Raw genomic sequence first — 20,048 nt, 5'->3', positions numbered from 1 at the left:
AATTCCCAAAATGGTAGCGAACCCTCAAATAAGTGACAAGCCGACCGTTCGGCATCCCCATCTTCTTAAAAGCGGAGCTTGTATCTGTTTCGGTATCGGTACCGATATCCTTCTTCGTCAATGACGCGCAGCTTGTATCTATTTCGGTATCAGTATCGGCACCACTATCCATCCTCACCAATGGCGCGCAGCTTGCAGAGGAGAAGACGGCTTCTCTCTTCCTTCTACACGACCGCCACCGCCACTGACACCGCCACCGCCACTGCCACTGCCAGTGCCACCGCCAGCGCAAAGCATCATCGACGCGGTGGTGGCGGTGGCAGTGTGTCGGTAATGAAAGAAGTGACCAAGGCCAACTTCGCCGCTGCCCTTGAAGAGATAAAGGAACACATCCGCGATTCCCATTTCATCGCGGTCTCCTCTCAGAAGACAGGAGGAGCCTTCTCTTCGGGCAGTGGTGCTGCTGGTGCTGCCCCATGGCGTCACCGCATCTTCCCCCTCGACACTCCCGAGACCGCATATCTCAAGGCCAAAGATGCTGCTGAGCGGTTTGAGCTTCTACAGTTTGCTGTTTGCCCTTTTCGGATCCAAGGGTCCAAGATCATCGCCTTTCCGTACATTTCTCTCTCTCTCTCTCTCTCCTTGAAGCTTAATTATTAGATTTATTTTGTCCGGCTGAAGTGAAAATATATATAAATTTCCAACATTGGTATGAAGGTTTATATAGAGCAATGTTTTATAGTCTTTTGGTGTGTTTGGATGCCACCCATGTTTCATTTCTCATTATATCTGCGGAGGCTGGCTTTTGTGGAGAAAGCCACTGTCCCCATTCATGGATTAAAAAAAAAAAAGTGGTTGGTGAAGTGGGGATTGACCATCTCTCACAGATGTGTTCATATGTGCAAATCCGAACCGTTCATCAAACTTGGCATCACAGAAAACCTATTTTGTTGAAATTTCAGGGCCATTGGGCACCTGAATTGGCGACAATCTCATGGGTCATTTGGTTGCTTGTAAAGTTATAAGTTATAATCAGTTTATACCTGAGAGTTTCAAGTGTGAAGTGTTTTCAATTATCTATTTGGCTTTAAGCTGTAATGTTTTATGGTTAAACAGTTGCCTGTGTTTGGGTAATCTGTAAAGTGTTTACAGGTTAGAGAGTAGATATTCACATCACACAGAGTTTGGAGCTGTAAAATCCTCCTAAATCTTCAAATCACATAAAAAAGCTTGATATAAGATTTGCCATTGTGTTGATCCCATCTTGATAAAGTCTCATTTGGCTAAACCAAGCACCAAGAGGGCCAGAGAAGTGGGCCCACTATTTCAAATGTCCTTTCATGTAGATAAACTACTGAATATAAATAATTAGACACAAATACTAGCAAATTAATAATGACAAAATGTTTAAACATAATGTTTCATTAAACAGGCTATTCCAGGATCAAGTGGGCCACACGAAAAGCAACAGTTGGGATGGAGAAAAGTATGATTATTTTTGCGCCCCGCCGTGAACTGTATATGCCATTTGGTCCAGTCAAATGGTTCCACTGACTAGTATGATTGGTGATGCATAAAATTAGGCTGTTTTAATAGTTAGGTGGGCCACACCACAAGGGTCGGTTGTGACGGGTTCACCCACCATTAAAACTGTCTACATTGTTAGTGTGGTCCACCTGATTTTGAGATCCGCCTGATTTTTGGGACCTAAAAATAGACCGATTGGATGGCCTATACAAATAACAATGGGCCCTACAAACAATGCGCACGCACCATTTTTCTTTTCCAACAAGAGAGGACACTACCCTTTCATTCTTCATGTCCTCCAATCGAAAAGGGGGCGAATCCTTTCAACACCGCTCCGAACAGAAAATTAAAAAAAAAAACTTGCAAAGGTGGTTATGGTGGTGTGCAAAGGCCTTTTTGGTTGTCGAGAAGCTTCCCTGCAGTGCTCCCTTTGTACTATTTTTTCAAAAATACAGTTGCTAGCCTGTAATCTCATCACATGCAATCTGAAACATGTCATTTTGCTAGGTTTCATATTGCGGCTGATAGATGTAAATCCTTCATAGGCTGTAAAGTGTTTTCAGGCAATCACATGCGCCCTAACATTGTCTGTAATCTCTTTACCTGTAAACCCTTTACAACTAGAGGGTTTTATAGGTTTCCAATTGACCCCTTAAACTCAGATCTAGCTGTTGGTATGCTTCCGACAAGCGCGAATCAGGAGAAAAATGCATTAAAACTCATTATTAGTGGCACCCAAACACGCCCTTATTTTGATTGTTTACTATGTTTTGAGCTAAATTTGCAGAGGTATCTGATTTAGGCGGAAGGGGAGAGATTTCTGCTATGAGTTCGTGTTTGGGTTTGAAACATGCGAAGGTAGAAGAGGAAAAGAGAGAGGAGGAGATTAGAAGGGTGAAAATCGTATCTACCCTCCATCCCTTAATCCTTTATTTGTAGAAGATTAGATAAACACTAGTTATAATAGGACGCTTGAAAGAACAAGAGAACATAAATAATTAGGAAACCTCTTAAGCCTAATCTTATATTAGGTGCATTGTAGGTGCACGGGAATGTGTACACCTGACCTCAGGTGTAGACGAGTTTGTGGTCACTAACATTCCCTCTTAAGCCGACTCGTGGATATCATTCATGCTGAGCTCGATACTGATGGTTTTGAGGTAAAATGTTGATGTGGCTTTGGTGGAGATATTTGCTAATTGATCTTAAACAAACAAAAAGCATATGTAATTGGTGGCTAATTTTTCCTGAATGAAGTGACAGTCGACTTCAATGTGCTTTATGTGTTCGTGGAAGACCGGGTTAGATGCAATATGGATGTCTTCTAGATTGTTGCAATGTATTGGAATTGGGGAAGAAGTTGTAAATCCCATATCTTGAAGGATTGCTTTCACCTGTAGTAGTACACAAGCTGTATGCGCCATTTCACGGTATTCAGCCTCGACAGAGGAGTGAGCAACAATGAAATGCTTCTTACCTTTTCAAGTAACTAGATTTCCTTCTATGAACGTGTAATATTCTATAGTGGAGCGTTGATCAGAGGAGCCAACCCAATCAATATCGCAGAAACTGTAATATTCAAATGACCAAGATTTGAGTAAAGAAGACTATGACTAGGTGCAACTTTCGTGTAACAAAGTATTTGTTAGACTGCTTCAAGATGATGTTGATAAGGTTGTTATATAAACCGACTTACAATTTCAACAATATAAGAGATATCTGGATGAGTAGAGCTGAGATAAATTAGATAGCCCACTAGTCGAAGATACATACTTGGATTATTAGTTTCTTCAGATTGTCTCTCATGCCAGTTATGGTTTACTTCAATAGATATGTCGACGGGGTGAGCAAAGTATACTCACTTTGGTTAGAAGATAAAGCACATACTTATGTTGGGATAAGAAGATTCCAGGTTTCGAGTGAGCCACTTCAATTTTGAGGAAGTACTTCAGTAATTCAAAGTCCATTTTGAAGGACATGGTGAGGAATTTCTTAACAAATTTTTTTTTTTTTTTTTTTAAAATTTAAATCTCAGACTCTCAGTTATGCTTGTGCCAATTAGAATGATGTCATCAACATATACAACAAGAGTTGTTGTGTTGCCATCTACGTCTTTTATAAACAAAAGAGTGATCAAAGGTGCTTTTAAATCCGATGTTGGAAATTGTATACCCAATGTGGCTGTTATCTCTCTCTCTCTCTCTCTCTCTCTCTCTCTCTCTCTCTCTCTCTCTCTCTCAAAAAATCGTATTTTCAAGCTTTTCAAACCAGGCCAGAGGAGACTGTTTGAGGTTGTACGAAGCTTTTCAAAGACGACAAACTTTTCTAGTCTCTCCCTAAAGTTGAAAATGGGAGGAAGGGCCATATATATATATATTTCTTCATGAAGATCGTGATGCAGAAATGTACTTTTAACATTTAATTCATGCAAGGCCAATTGTGGTTTATGAAAATAGACAACATGATTCACAATCTTTTCGAAGACAACCAACTTCACCAGTCTCCCTCTTAGGTTGAAAACTAGGAGGAAGGGCCATACATATTTTTTCATGAAGATCGCGTTGCAAAAACACATTTTTAATATCTAATTGTTGCAGAGGCCAATTACGATATACAACAGTAGACAATTGGATGCACACAACGTTTAATTTTGCTATTGGAGCAAATGTTTCATCATATTCTTCACCATACTTTTGGGTGAAGCCCTTGATAGCTAGTTATGCTTTGTATCTGTCTATTGATCCATCTGCCTTGTATTTAATGTTAAACACTTATTTGCACCCGATGGTATGTTTGCCTGGTAGGAGAGTGACTACTTCCCAAATATTCTATTTTTCAAGGGCAATCATCTCTTCTACCATAGCTGCTTTCCATTTAGGGTTGTCAAGGGCATTTGCAATCTTGGTTAAGGTATGCTTGATAAGAGGGATGGATTTTTTTATGAGACAATTACCAATGGGATGACGTGTACATGATCGGCTTCCTATGCGGAGGGCAATTGGGAGATTCACCAGTTTTGGTTCAATCGTTGAATAGTGGTGGTGCTTGGGAAGAGTAGGGGTTTTCTTTCTCCAAGAGTTGAGCTTGAGTTCTTTGGTTGGGATGGAGCTTGGTTTATCGTCAACTTGAGTCGCATCAATGACAAGAAGTGGAAGAGGTGCAATGTGTGGATTGTCTTATGAATTGAAATAATGCACATTTTCAAAGAATATAACATCCTTAGAAACTTTACTTTTTCGATTTACAGGACAATACCATTTGTATCATTTCTAAGAGTTTGAGTACCCTTAGAACATACATTTTATTGATTGTTAGTCTTAGCTTGGTGCAAGATGGTCTAAGAATGTGGACAAAGCAGGTGCACCCAAACACTTTTAGTGGCAGGGTGAATAGTGATGCATGGGGTTGCAAGACTTGTAATAAATAGTTACCCTTAAGGACATTGGTAAAATCTGATTGATTATGTGTTGCGAGAAGACTGGCTTCATCCCAATATGTTTTAGGCACTGACATGCTTATCAATAATGACCTGGTGATTTCTAGTAAGTGTCGATTTTTACGTTCAACCACTTTGTTTTGTTGTGTTATATGTGCACGAGGATTGAAATTATATGCTATGATCTACAAAATATTTCTCTAAATCATGGTGTAAATATTCTCAGGCATTGTTAGATTGAAATGTTTTAATTTTGGTATTTTACTGGGTAGAAACTATTTGATGAAACATTTTTATAATCAACAGGACTTCTTCACGACTCTTTAGGACGTAAGTCCATGTATATCGGGAGAAGTCATCAATAAATGATATGAATTTTTTGAAACCAAATATAGAGACTAATGGAGCAGGTCCCGCGTATGTTTGAATGAATAAATTGAAATGTATGCAATGTCTTTGTATTACCCGAGGGAAAAGTAGTTCGACTATGCTTGGATAACTGACAAGTTTCACATTATAAGTTAGTACTTTTATTGAACTTTGCAGAAAATAAAAGACAATGATTGCAAAGGTATATGACCTACATGGGTGTGCTAGAGGATCACCCAATTTTTATTTTCAATGACGGAAGTTGAAACATGAGTAGAATCAGATTGTTCTCGGTTGAGGAGGTAAAGCCCCCGATCCTCATGACCACCACCAATCACCTTCTTCGTTGGCAAATATTTGATAACACAATGAGATGGATACAAAATGATGCAACAATTCAATTGTTTGATTAAGGAGCTTACAGAAAGAAGATTAGAAGGAAATGTGGGACGGACATGGACTACAGAAGAGATAATAGGGAATCAGAAAGATGGAAAGTTCCTTTCCAAAGGCTTTAGAGAGGGATCATTAGCCAGTCTAATATTGCTGGAGATAGGAGGCTAGGAACTATATCCATCGGTCGTACCTTCATGTAATTGGATGCTCTTGAATTAATGATTAAGGTTGTTTGAAGAGAGATGTGGTTCACATTTGTAGTAGTACCTAATTTCCTTATTTGGTTAGCAACAAAGATGGATGCTTGGAGAGCTGCCACTTGTTATAGCTCATTGACGGTTTTGTCCTTTAGGTCTTGGTAACTTTGGGCGAAAGTTTTGTCAGCGGTGCTCATACTAGCAGAAGATTTTGTTTTGATGTCCTTTGGCTGAAGATGAGGATGAATAACCCAACAATATTCTTTTTAATGTTGTTTTTTGCCAGTTTGCATCTGAGTTTATCTTTGTCCATGTTTCCTTGTCCAGTTCCTTACCCTTAGCAGTTTTAAAGTTTGTAATCAAGGCTAACTGTTCTGGAAGGATAGCGTGGGATATATTTAGCCATCGGGCCTATCTTCGTATGTAATTATATATAGATTTGAGTGTAGGAAGAGATTCTCTCACAAGAATCTGTATACATTGAGGTTCGAAATCTGAAGGAGACCAGAGAGAAATTTAAAGATTCGCAGATGTTGTATTTGATTTTTCCGATTTTCCAATTCTAGAATAGTGGCTTGACAAGTATCCAATTCATTTCTTTTTGGTTCAAGTTAGCAAAATATTCTTGTCCATTTCCTTGTTCGAGATTGTTAATTTCTATGTAGAGTTGATAAAGGCGGGCCAAGTATTCCTGCTGGGAGTATATTTTGGCTACTTTATTCAATACATTCTTTATAGTTTTCAAGAGATAAAGACCATGACTGAGATTGGGTTGCATTGAATTTAACAACAAAGACATCACAATTTAGTTTTCACCCTCCCATTCATCATAGGTGGAATCATCGTGATTGGGCTGTTTCTTGGTTCTTGTAATGTATCCCAGTCTTTTTGGTGCTCCAATATATATTCGAACAGCTTGGGAACTAAATAATTTATGCCATCTAGTTTTACTGTAGTTATTTCAAGACCAGGGTTGTCCATATGTCCAGATGGAATCCGAACCTGTTTATTTTCTCCCATTTAACAAAAGGAAGAGAAAAAGAAAGAAAAGTGTGGAATAACAGTAGTTCGAAGTAGCCTCTCAGTATCTATCAACAATCCACATGAGGAGGAATTCCGGCTTGGTAGATCTAGAAGGAATGAGTGGTCCAAGGGTTTGGAGATGGTCCGAGCTTCTAATCGGACACCAATAGGCGGTCCACAGGGTGCTTTTGGCAGTGATAGAAGCTCTTGGCTTGGAATCTGGTCCATGAAGGGAAAGGGTTTGTGGTGATTTTCAGTAACCCCGGACTATTCCATGAACAATTTTCGGCACCAAAATAGTGCTTTGGAGGGGATTTCGACGACTTTTGGCGACGCTGGACTGCTCACGATGGAGTTCTGGCCCCTAAAATCAGTTCAGATATGATTTTCAATGACTTGTGGGGGGACGGGTGGATTCCGATGAGATTTAGTGTTGTATTGCTTCTTGTGCAGATCTAGCACCAAAAACTTGATCGAAACTGATTTTTGGCAAGATTTGGCAGTGCAGGGCGGTTGCTTGTGGAGAGCCGGTGTTGTACAAAGCTTCTCCAGTGAGATATGTTTCTAGGGATGACTGTCGGTGGAGGAATCCTTTTTGGACTAGACAATAGTGCGCAATGTTGTTAAATTGCATAGGCGATTGTATGCCATCCAACTAGTGTGATCGCTTATGCAATCACATAACTTTTTTTTTTGAAAAATTTTAAAAATAAAAAAAAAGGGAAAAATCTGTTTTTTTTCCCGTAAAGATTTTACTATACTACTCCCACCAATTTTCAAAAGAAAGAGTGAATTCCACGGAGTAATCATTATATTGAATTCTTGATAGAAGAATATGAGATTTTCACTTGCTATCCAAACAAGAATTCAAAGTTGGGACTCTTGTGTTTCAATAGTTGTCATGAATCATTTAATATTGTCCGTTGCTCGGGGGACTCGTCATTCACCACAACAGATGCCAAATCTCTGACGTCGCGGTGAATGATGACGAGCAGCGGTCATCTTCCACGTCGTTGGTAGACACTTTCCGACATCGCTGGCGGGACTCCTGTGGTGAATGACAACGAGCAACAGTCATCTTCCATGTCGCTGGGGGGACTCCACTGACGACTCAAGCAAGTCCAACGGCCCTGGAAGAGGAACAGTCAGCAAAGTCTTGATAAATGCTTCGACAGGAGACTCTGCACCGGTTGAGGAGGAGCTTGCAACCCAGGGTGATAAGGTTTGGCAGGTGGCCTCTCGTCGGAAAGTGTCTACGGAACCTTCTTCAGCAAGGAATCGAGTTCCCTTCCTACCTTGTTTGTCAAAGGTTTCCTGAAGGGGTGGCTTCCGATCAACATAGAACGAACTTGTAGCCGTGCCGGAGCGGTTATGGACGTCGTTATGCCACGCGATCGAGGATCCAGAGCGTATGGAGGATTTGCACTGGTTCGAATGTCATCCGAGGAGTTAGCTCGAGCTGTCGGAATGCTACATGGTGTCAAGTACGCTGGTTGTCCATTGCTGGTTCAACGAGCGAGGTTCGGCCCTACTTTTGCCAATGTCCAGAAACCCCGCCCTGCTGCCATCAAGGCTTATCGACCGAAACCTCCCGTCCCCCCCCCCCCAAACTTTACCTCAATCGTCGGAGGCCCCTACGTTTAAGGAGGCCATCATCCAACAGAACCCTATTCTGCCTTTACCTTGCCGTCCTACCTCCCCTTTCGTCCCTCCCTGCTCGACTCCTCAACCTGTTCTTCCCGACTCACCCTTTTCCAAACTTGACGTCCCCATTGCTGTTGATATGGTGAATTTCCGCAGGGCCAACGAAAACTTCAAGGACTCCATTGTCATTCTGTGTAAGGAAGGGGCCTCTATTTCTCGGGTGAGAGATTGGATTGCAGAGACAACGGGCTTCCGACCGGGTAATTACCAAATTAAACCCCTGGGTTTCAACGAGCTATGGGTTAACGTCTGCTCGGGTGTCAACTCGGAGATGTTGCTGATGGCTGGTCACCTCCATTTAGGTGGATCGGTGGCCCGAGCAATGAAGTGGGAAGACTTCCCCATCTTTGGGATGGAGAATGTCTGGTTCCAGATTTGGGGAATCCCGTTGGAGCTTTGGTTCGACGAGTTCTTCATTTCTGTGGCGGCTTACCTCGGCTCCTATCTCGAATTGGACTCGAAGACGAAGTTGGGGGAGGAGATTGGCGTCATCAGAATCAGAGTTAGAAGGAAGAAAGGTGTCCTGCCGCCCTCATTGTTGAAGGTCATCGTTGAGGATCGGCCCCTCGAGTTCCCAGTGATTAAGGAATCGCCGGACGACCAATTTCCTAGGTGGGGCGACCTTTGGCGCACTAGAGAAGGCCCTTCGCCAGCGTCGTCGGAGACCCACCCCTCCTCCATTGATGAGCGAGCACAAGCCCAGTGCTCCTACGAACCTCCTCCACGAGAGCCTGCCAAGGGTGCAGTCGATAGTCATCATCAGGTCTGCAGCTCTGACCACTTGGAGAGACGTGGAGCACTGCAGTCACTGCAGCCGTCTTCCCCTGCAGACGTATCGTCCCGAGTGTCACGCGCGCTGATCTCAGCTGACCCGCTGGAGACACGTGGCGAGTAGGCTCGGACCTCGGGGTCGAAGTCCAAGAAGGGACTGGTTTATCCGGGGGATAAGTCGACGAATCCTTCGGTCCACGCGGTTATCAACAGTACCTCGTCAGAACTTCTTAATTCCCATCAGATGTCTCTCTCTCTCTCTCTCTCTCTCTCTCTCACGTTACCTTGGACGCGTGTCGTCTTCCGCAGGACGTTTGACGTCCCCTTCACGTAATGTTAGATGCGTGTCGTCCTCCGCTGGTCATCTGGCGACACATGTGGGACACGTGGTCGAGCAGCTGAATTCCCCTACCCCCTCTCGTCACATGTGCGATCCCAGTTCGGGTCTGGACTCGACCCTCGCTCAAATATCCTTTACCGTTAATCTCCCTACTCAAACTGATCCCCGGCTCTCATCCACTTCCTCATTCGTTCCCGCTCTCACTCCCAACATCTCTCTCCCTGCCTGTTCTGCCCCTATCTTCCACTTTGAATCTCCCGCCCCTATTTGGAAAACCCTAAACCTTTCCCTATCTCCTCTCCTATCGTCCAATCCTAATCCTTTCTTGGATCCTAAAGACGATTTGGGAGGGAGAGACACATCCAACTGCAGTCTATCTGAGTATCAGTCTTGTCCGTCATCTCCTATCTCTCCTTCCTTCTCTTGGTCGCCCTCTGTCGACACCATGGAGTTGGGTCCGATCACGTTATTCGATGAAAACCTATCTGGCAAAGTTCTAATGGTGGAACCTCTCCAAATGATAGCTGATCCTCAGCTAGAGTCCTTGCCCTCAGGTCAGGTAAGAGCGGATCTCATATCCAAGCTTCAGAACAAAAGATGGATTAAAGAGGCCATTGGGAAGGTTGGGAGGTCTCTAGGTCCGTCCTTCAGGGATCGGCTGGAAGATTATGTAGCCTTATTCCAGTGTATAGAAAACAGAGGTAGGCCGATTGAAAGGTGCAGATCGCCAATCAAACACCTACCCAGATTATCTAGCAGCCGCGAGCTCCAGCGTCTTGAAGCTAGCCCTGGGTTCATTTCAGCCTCTAAAGCCTCCTCTAGGAGGCAGGGTAACTGGGGAGGTATGGTTATCCAATGAAGATAGTCTCTTGGAATGTAAGGGGGGTCGGCTCCAAGCATAAAAGGAGTATGATCAAAGCAATGATATCAAGGAAAAATCCGGATGTAGTGTGCTTCCAAGAGACCAAGGTCTCTTCTTTCAAGAATAGCCTGCTGGACTCCTTATGGGGTGCGAACGATGCGAAGTGGTTCACCTTGGATGCGGATGGATCATCGAGAGGGATTCTGGTTGCTTAGAAATCTTCCAATTGGGATCTCCTAGACTCATCTCGTGGGAATTATTCAGTGATTGTTAAACTTAAAGATAAGTTTTCTACTTTCCAGTGCCTTCTTTCAGTAGTTTATGGGCCCAACACTGACTCTGCCAGACCTTTGTTTTGGGAGGAGTTAACCCAGGCTAGTCTTTCCTTTTCAGGGCCTTCTTGTGTGGTTGGAGACTTCAACGCCACTTGCTATGCGGAAGATCACTCCAAAAGCAGAAGACCGTCTCCCGCAATGTTGCAGTTCTCGGATTGGATCCAGCTTCACCAACTCATTGACCTGCCGCTTTCGGGAGCTAGGTTCACCTAGACTAATGGCCGTGCGATTCCTATTCAATCTCGGTTGGACAGATTTCTCATCTCCCCTGAATGGATCGATGCCTTCCCGACTGTCCAACAAGTTGCCTTGCCGAGAACTACTTTCGATCATTGTCCGATCTTCCTTTCGGTGGAGGAGGAGAACTGGGGCCCGAAACCTTTCAGGTTTAACTCCTCGTGGCTCCAGTCCGAGGATCTGCGGCAGAACATTAAAGATTGGTGGTCTGGTTTCCAGGTAGAGGGCTTCGCTGGTCACAAAATCATGTGTAAACTCAGACTTCTTAAATCCAAAATTAAGGAGTGGCGCCAGCAGGAGGTTATGAAAAGGGAAGCTGAGGTCGAAGCTCTGCAGAAGGAACTCCAGCTCATTGATTCTGCGGCGGAAGTCAGTCCTTTGTCATCTGATTCTCTCTCCAGGCGAATCGCCATTATTCAGATTCTTTCAAACAGAGCCCTGGAAGAAGAAGCTTCGTGGAGAATCAAGTCCAGAGCTAGATGGATTGCTGAGGGCGATAAGAATACGAAGTTCTTCCATAACATGGCCAATATGCATGCTTGCTTGAAGGCCATTCTCAGCATCTTCGATAAAGGGAGCAGAGTTGACGATAAAAGGGAGATCGAAGATCTTGCCATTGCTCACTTCAAAGATCTTCTATCGGCTGAGAATTGGGTGAGACCGCGCTTGGACAACGCCCCCCTCCCTTCTCTGAACTCAACCAATGCTGACCTGTTGGAAGCCCAATATATTGAGGAGGAGATCAAAGCAGTTGTTGATGCTTTGGGAGGGGGACAAGTCGCCAGGCCCTGACGGCTTCCCGATTAGCTTCTTTCAGATATTCTGGGAGTCGGTCCGCCTTGACCTCCTCCTTTTCGTTCAGGAATTTCATAATCGGGGAAAATTATCAAAGGGGCTCGGAGCGTCATTTATCTCTCTTATTCCCAAGGTGGCTGGAGCCAATTCATTCTCTGAGTTCAGACCTATCACTCTGATTGGGAGCCCCTACAAAATTCTGGCCAAAATTCTATCCACTCGTCTCTCGAAAGTCATCAGAAATCTGATCTCGCGCAATCAGAATGCTTTTATAAAGGGTAGACAGATTACGGATGGAGCGCTGATCGCGAATGAAGTCCTCCATTCTTGTCACAGGACTAAATCTACAGGCATTTTTTGTAAGTTGGACATGGCTAAGGCCTATGATCATGTTGACTGGGATTTCCTGCACTACATGCTTCTCCGGATGGGCTTTGGGGCGAAGTGGAGAAAGTGGATTGCCGCCTGCATCGGTTCCGCTCACTTCTCAATCATCCTCAATGGATCCCCCAAAGGATTCTTTAAAAGCTCGAGAGGCCTGCGACAGGGCGATCCCTCTTCTCCTTTCCTTTTCCTGATAGTCGCTGAGGCGCTCTCGGCTATGATATCTTGTGGGCAGGAGCATGGTCTCCTGCGTGGAATTGCAGTGCCTGGGCTCCCCGATCCCCTTACATCCAGTTCGCGGACGACACTCTCATCTTTTCGGAAGTCTTTGCGGATTGCATTGACAACCTCCTCACCGCCCTGCGATGCTTTGAAGCGGTCTTTGGCTTGAAGATTAACATGTCCAAATCTAAATTGCTGGGCATTAATGTTCCCTCTCCTTCGCTGCAGGCCTTCGCTAATTCTCTTGGCTATCAGGTTAGGTCGTTCCCCACCTCCTTTGTGGGTCTTCCTCTCTCTGTGGGATGGCTGCCTATATCCATGTGGTACAAGATCATTTCCAAATTCCACAAGTTTCTCGCCTCTTGGAAATGCCGGTACTTATCCCCGGGCTGTCGCCTGACGCTCATTAAAGCTGCTCTATCTAGCCTCCCTCTCTATTTCATGTCGCCATTCAAGTGTCCCGGGCGGGTGCTCAAGGGAATTGATAAAATCAGAAGAGATTTTCTGTGGTTCGGTACAAAAAACCAGAAGAAGTTCCACTTACTTGACTGGAGCGAAGTCTATAAGATATTCAGGGAAGGTGGGGCTAATGTGAAGAACCTGAAATCGATGAACTTTGCGTTGTTAGGGAAATGGGTTTGGAGACTAGCTACTGAAAAGGAGGCTCTGTGGGCGATGATTATCAAAGGAAAGTATGGCTCTTCTTATGGGGATTGGTGGCCTAAAGATTCGTCCTACTATAAGGCTTCCCATATTTGGAAAGGGATCCTTAAAGTGAAAGATCCAGTTATTCAGAACAGTTCTTTCGAATTGGGAAATGGTGCTTCAATTCATTTTTGGGAAGATCCGTGGATTGGGGAGAGGCCCCTTAAGTTCCAATTTCCGCTCATCTACCGGCTGTCCCCCAAGAAAGACATCCCCATCAGCAACTGCTACTCCTTTTCGTCTTCCCAAATTGTCTGGGACATCAGAACCTCTAGAAACCTCTCGGACAGCGAAGCTACGGAGTTTGAAGCCCTCATGGAGTGCATTCTAAGATCTGCCCCCCACAGTAATCATCCTGATAGGCTTGTCTGGCTGTTAGAGAAATCGGGCCTCTTTTCCTTTAAGTCCCTCTACGCCGCTTCGTGTCCAGTGCTCCATCATGTGCAGGAGGCTTCTCCGTTCATTTGGAAGTACCCAATCCCTCCGAAGTTTATCTGCTTCGCTTGGCTAGCAGGTTGCAACAGAATTCTAACGGTTGATAATCTGATCAAGCGAGGAATGCAGATTGTGAACATTTGTTCGTGCTATATGAGTGATGCTGAATCGGTCAACCATCTGTTGATTCACTGCTCCTTTATGTCTAAGATTCGGGCCGACTTCTGTCAGATTTTTTCTGTGCTCTTGTGTGTTCCAGGATCAACCGCTAGCTTGCTCTCTTCTTGGAATGGGCTCAAATTAGGGAAGGTCAAGTCAATCATTTGGCGCATGGCCATTATTGTTATCTGGTGGGCTGTCTGGGAGGAAAGGAATGATCGCTGTTTTAATGATGTCTCCTCGTCTGTTTCGGTGGTCGGATCTAGGGCTAAAAAGCTAGTGATTGAATGGGCTTCTAATGTAAAGGATCTTAGGTCTTTTGACTTTAGTTTTCTAGGCTGTTAGGGACTGTCTGCTATCTCAGCAGTTGTGCCCCTCTTTCCTTTGCTTTGTTGTTTTCCCTTTGTTTCTTTCGTCTCTGTTGGTTCTCCTTTCTTTCTTTTAATGAAGTTTCAGTTGCTTTTGAAAAAAAATAAATTTTCAAACTAATTTGTGTAATATTACCTATACTATTACTATCTAACTCTTAAGTTATTAATAACTAAAAATTAACAAGTCAACAACTTATTAATAGAAACTTACTTTTATTGATAAACAAAATATACAAAGTACAAACTATAGATTTACTATATATATTGTTTCCTCTCCCATTGTGGCACATCACCACCATTACCATTACCATTACCATCATCATCATCATCATCATCATAAGAGTTATCTCCTTCTTCAACGTACACTTCATCTTCTTCTTTTCTTCATCATCTGTCCGCACAAGTTGCTCATCCACATCTAATGGTCAAGCATCTTCTTCTTGTACTTCTTCAATCTCAATATCATCTTCTCCATATGTCTTTGCTCATTCTCTGATCATCTGGAATACCTTGCTGATTTGAGACCTGTTTACTTTCGCCATTGAAGATGAGCCTATTCCTTTTGATCCACAGAGTCCACAACACTGCAAAAATTGCCTTTTCCCAAAGAGTCCGGCGAACTGAATCCTACCCATTCACTGACCAACCACTGACGACTCCAATGATAGATCTTGGGAAGCCCACAATACCTGAAATCTCCTCAAAATTGCTGCCCAAACTTTGGAAACCATTGACCAATGGATCAGCAAATGGTTTCACAGTCATCACAACTTAACACATGAAGCACATATTAGGCATTGACATACACCTGTTCTCAAATGATCAATGGTTAGGATCTTATCCAGACATGCTTTCCATACATGTGTTTTACTTTACATTCCTCATCATTATCTACGCTTTTCTTTATGATCCTACTTGGAATCAAAGAAACCAAGGCTTGAGGCCAATTGGTCCATGCATAACACCTTCCGAAATCGTCTCAAACTTGCAATGAAAAGAAAGATGTTAAAGGAAAGTAAATAATAAAAGCAATAAATAGAATTAAATAAAGGCTTCTAATCTTGCTAAAATTACTTATATACCAATCCTATGGGCTGTGTATATACAACCATATTGTGTATACAGTATACTGGTTGCATGGTTTGTATAAAGTCTCAAACCAGTAACCGATTGGTTTATAAGTCCTTCAGTAGCCTTCAGTAGCACCTGGTTTGACTAGTACACCCCACAGTCTAACCATTTGGTGTTTATAGCCATCTGGCTGACTTTATGGATCCCACAGTTCAATTGGACAATCATATGTCCATCCCATTGGATCAGTGGGCCCCAAAGCCCAATTCGACCTTAAATAATTGCTTGATTTTTGAGCAGGAAGTAGTGGGGTGCACTGTGGACTGAATTTGGAGGACTCAATGCACCTGCATCATAGACCTTGGTAAGTCCTCAATCATCATCATCATGTAAGCCTCGTACCAATTTGGTAAGTCATCGACGAGTAGTAAATATGCTTTCATGCTGCTTGCTATTTGTTAAAAGTCAACTAACTATTTTGCTTATTACCTACAAACAATTTGTTGATTTGCTTAAAGTTTCAAGTATGTTTGATGGGTAACTGTTAAATTCACCGTTTTACAGGTACAATTTTCATTTGTTCCCCAGAGATGAGCTGAATATAGGCATGCCGTCGTACAGCTTTTCATGTCAAACATCATGTTTGACATCAATGGCACGAGAAGGTTTTGATTTCAACGCCTGCATATATGATGGTGAGCATTGATTTGGAGGGCATTGATGATATCCTGTTTTAGATGATGCATTTGACCAGAAGAAACATATTGTTGTCGATAATCATGTCATGACATTGAGGCTTTGAGTTGGAAACTTTGGTGCTACTGCTAATATGGAAATTCTCAATGCTCAAATGGTTTTTTGGTTGACAGGCATTTCGTACCTATCCAGGGTGCAGGAATCCGCAGCAAAAGGTCGGATTCAAAATCCAATCCCTAGTATCTGTACAATGAAATCCTCTTCAAGTCCATCTGTGGCTGATTCAATTTTCATGAAAAGGATTAAGTCACGAGTACAGCACTGGAGAGATGCTTGTAAAGACTCAACCAAGACGACCGATGGTAAGCACTGCATTGTTGCTGGGGCCATGAAAATATCTCATTTTCACGATTTAGAATACCTACTGTGATTTTCAGAGGCTTTAGTGAGATCCCTGAGGAAACTTATTTTGGGAGGTGAATTCTATGGATCAAGGCCGTGCATGAATATAGATGTTTCTACTGATCGCCAAGTGCTTCTGGTTGCAGAGGTATGTGATTTGCTTTATTTGGATCCTGTGGTTGGATATATAGATTGATAGACAACTCCCATGTAATACGCACACATACACACGAGGTGATGTATGACTTCACACGCAACACAATTTTTAGTTTGCCTTTAGTCAATGACCTTTTGAAGAATTTCACCTTTAAAGTACAGATTCTTTTATGTTCATTACTTATTTCTGATATGTTCAAGATCTCAAGCACATGCGCTTGCACAAGGCACTGCATATGCACTCTCAGTCATGTGTCTGCATATGCACATATAACAGTGGAAACTGACAAGCTCATGAAGTCACTTAGGCCCTTTTTTGGGATCAGGGAAATGAGACTATGGATTATATAAATTCAAATTCATGGATTTGGATTTGGCAAATACCAAAGTCCACTCTTTTGGAATCAAGCTACAAATCCTTGGATTGTTTGGTAGCATTGGCAATGTCAGAGCATTTTTTGCATGGAATAATTTTGTTGCTATTAAGCAAGTCTCTCATTTTGTGGATTTGTAAAGTCTTTAAGTTCTTTTAGCGATTTGGATTTGCCCCAAATCCATGGATTTATGTTGTGGGGGGAGGGGGGATTTGGGATATCCACAAATTTGACAAATCCTCAACAATGAAACAAAGAGGGGAGATTTTAAATCCGTGGATTTCACAACATCCCTGCCCAAAATCCTTAACCCCAAGCAGCGGTTTAGAGAAGTTTTGAAGGGCAGTTGTATCTCCAGAATGATTATTTATGTGGGTTTTCATCATAAAACTATGGAGTTTATTGCTTTGGTTGGTTGCAGATCTTGAGTGAATTCTCTGATGACCTTGTACCTTTAATGATCCCAGACAAGGGCGGGGAACCTAAGGCAGTACGAGTTGTGCTGACAAGTTCAGAGGAGGACAGGAATCTTCTCAAGGTAACGACTTTGCGTATCACGTGGAATGTAATCAGATTAGCTTCACCTCAACTTTTCATTGGTACCCAATTATTTTCTCCTTTATAGAGTGAGCTTCAGCATCTCGAAGAGGAACAAGATAAGCAAGTGCGCGGTTTTCGAGAAGTCATAGATGTGATTACGGCTTCATGCAAGCCAGTTGTTGCCTACAACTGCCTTACTGGTGATTACATACTCTTGTCTTCTAGCATTACATCCCTCCCTTCTACTCTATGTAATTTGGTCAGGCATAGATAGGTATGGAATGTTTGGAACCAGGCTTCTAGAAGCCTCTTGCCCTACACATGTACATGATTATAAAAATTATTTTTATAGTTAGATGGTTTCATGTAATGGATTTACATGGTTTGAGGTGGATGGTTCGAGAAGTTGGTGCCATCATCGTCAATATGCGTGTGTGCATGAGTGCATGTGAAAACAAAAAAAGAAGGGAAAATAGTAAAACGTTGAATTATTCAATTATTTTATTAGTATACCGTTCTCTTCTTGGCTAATGTTTCACCTTGCCACTTTAATAGAATGGAAATGGCATCATGGACTTGCTAGCTAATAGAAATGATTGAAGGATATCCTTTGTATTGTGGACTTGATCCCCTTGATCCCCCTACTTGATGTAATACTTCTTGTTCTTCGATAAAGTGCTGTTCTTCATAAGAAAAAGAAAAAATCTAAAGAAAATAATGATTAAATATTGATGATGGTGATGAGTAAAATAGTATTAAATAAACCTAAAAATTAGTTACTGTGAGCTGTGTTCTCATGTGTGGTACACAAATTGACATGTGTCAACATGATACCATTTCAAAAAAGTGACATGTTCCATGTCAAAGCTTTATTTTTATTTTATATTTGCATTGGCCCGTTACTGTTGCAGAGTTCACATTCATTCATTCGAAATTTATCGCTCCCCTGCCTCCAAGCGTGGAAGAGTTCATGTGCTCCTTACGCATGGTTTTCTCCAACATCCTGGATCTTAACCATTTGTTGAAGGAAGTTGGCCCTCTGAAAAAGGCAAAAAATTTGCCTGCTGCTGTTAGCTACTTGAAGAGACAGTTCTTCATACCCTTGGATATGGAAATTCCACACCAAGGCAAGATGATGTTCTTACTAGTTACTTGCTTCTGTTCTGTTTTATAATTATAATTTTCTTTCTATACTAATGTTGCTTTCGTGTGTACCAGCACACCAAGGGAATCTAGGAAAGAACCATAATCTTCTAAAGATAACACATCTATTTGCCAAGCTCTGTTCTATACTGAAGATCACTCCTGCTTGTGAAACTGTGGCTAGCCATCGCACTGCAGCTTTGGAAGACTATGCGAACGTATTCTATCCCTGCTGTTCTTCTAGCCTTGACCCATTGGATGGAGATGTTGGAGCATGGGCGGCGGCATATCCTGCGAAGAAACTGAGTACTGAGAACTTGGTTTTTTTGTGGGGATTTAGGAGTGGGATTTCCACCAGATTGCTGAAAGGCCTTCTTTATGGAACTCACAAAGCATTTTCTGAGGACTTTGAGGTGCGCTTGGTGGACAAGAGCAGTGCTGTTGTGGTTTTCCAGAGGCCAGGTTCTGCTGAGTCATTCCTCAAGGACATGCAGGGTTCTTCTGGAGCAGTTGGTGTGAGTGCTCTACGGGAGATGATCTCGGAAGGGCTAAAAGCAGCAGGCTACGAAGCATATAGGAGGGTCTGCAGATTGGGTTTCTGGGAGGCAAGTTTGGCTGATTCATTGGACAGAGCCTTGTCTGAGCAGCAGCCCACATGTGCTCTTTCAATGGATTATTGTATAAAGGACACATCGGATATATTCTGGAGCAACGACTCGATGATCCAACTGAATGATCTTTGAGATTTCATTGTCTTTTATTGGGGTGCATTTTGTTGCACCAAATTTAATGAAATATCATAAAATCTTACACCAAATTGGCTTGATGATTGTGAAATAGTGTGACCAAACGCACCCTTGAAATTGTGTGGGCCTGAAGTTACTGTGTCATTGACATGAACCTGTTGGTAGTAGCTTTCACCAGAAAGAAATGGGACGATGTGGCTCAAATTCAGGGATGCTGTCCATGCAGCTGGAGATGGTGCAGCGGTCCCTTCGTGCAGCATGGTGAGAACTTTGCTGTCGTACCAAAGGTTGGAGAGCTCGTACGTACATTACTAAGGTTCTATCGCCATGTCATACTTGAGCTCCATTTTTATTTTAATAATATTTATTTATGGACATTGATATGCTGTTTCAAGAGCAGTATCCTAAACAAAGACTTCTTTCAATAGCACATCAATTGGATCCATGTGCCTGCTTATAAACTCTACAACCCAACAAACGCTTTAGCCATTCTCCATGTGGGGTATCGAAATCATTGGAGAAGTAAACCCAAAGACATCCAACGGTCATGAGTACATACTTGTGACAGTCCAACTGCTTCATGAATAGGTAGAGTCAGCATCCTACATTACCATCACAACATCCCACGTGGTGCAGTTTATCAAGAACAACG

General features: G+C 42.7%; 1 protein-coding gene across 2 annotated transcripts; it reads left to right on the top strand.

Moving 5' to 3' along the window:
* Positions 1 to 18: 18 nt before the first annotated feature.
* On the top strand, positions 19 to 19,467 carry LOC131239770 (poly(A)-specific ribonuclease PARN-like). 2 transcript variants are annotated; one of them, XM_058237634.1, is made up of 9 exons: positions 390 to 614; positions 15,640 to 15,703; positions 15,904 to 16,034; positions 16,209 to 16,397; positions 16,473 to 16,585; positions 17,389 to 17,505; positions 17,593 to 17,707; positions 18,419 to 18,634; positions 18,726 to 19,467. In XM_058237634.1, exons 1-9 carry the CDS (start codon positions 536 to 538, stop codon positions 19,391 to 19,393), a joined length of 1,692 nt encoding a protein of 563 aa, XP_058093617.1. In that variant the 5' UTR covers positions 390 to 535; the 3' UTR covers positions 19,394 to 19,467. The 2 variants fall into 2 exon arrangements, with proteins under 2 accessions (XP_058093616.1, XP_058093617.1); XM_058237633.1 differs by lacking the exon at positions 15,640 to 15,703 and having other exon boundaries at positions 19 to 614.
* The last annotated feature ends 581 nt before the right edge of the window (positions 19,468 to 20,048 follow it).

Source organism: Magnolia sinica, chromosome 3 (assembly GCF_029962835.1).
Source record: "Magnolia sinica isolate HGM2019 chromosome 3, MsV1, whole genome shotgun sequence".
Taxonomy (NCBI): domain Eukaryota; kingdom Viridiplantae; phylum Streptophyta; class Magnoliopsida; order Magnoliales; family Magnoliaceae; genus Magnolia; species Magnolia sinica.
Note: the sequence above shows the minus strand (reverse complement) of the source record. Positions and strands in the feature narration are given on the sequence as shown.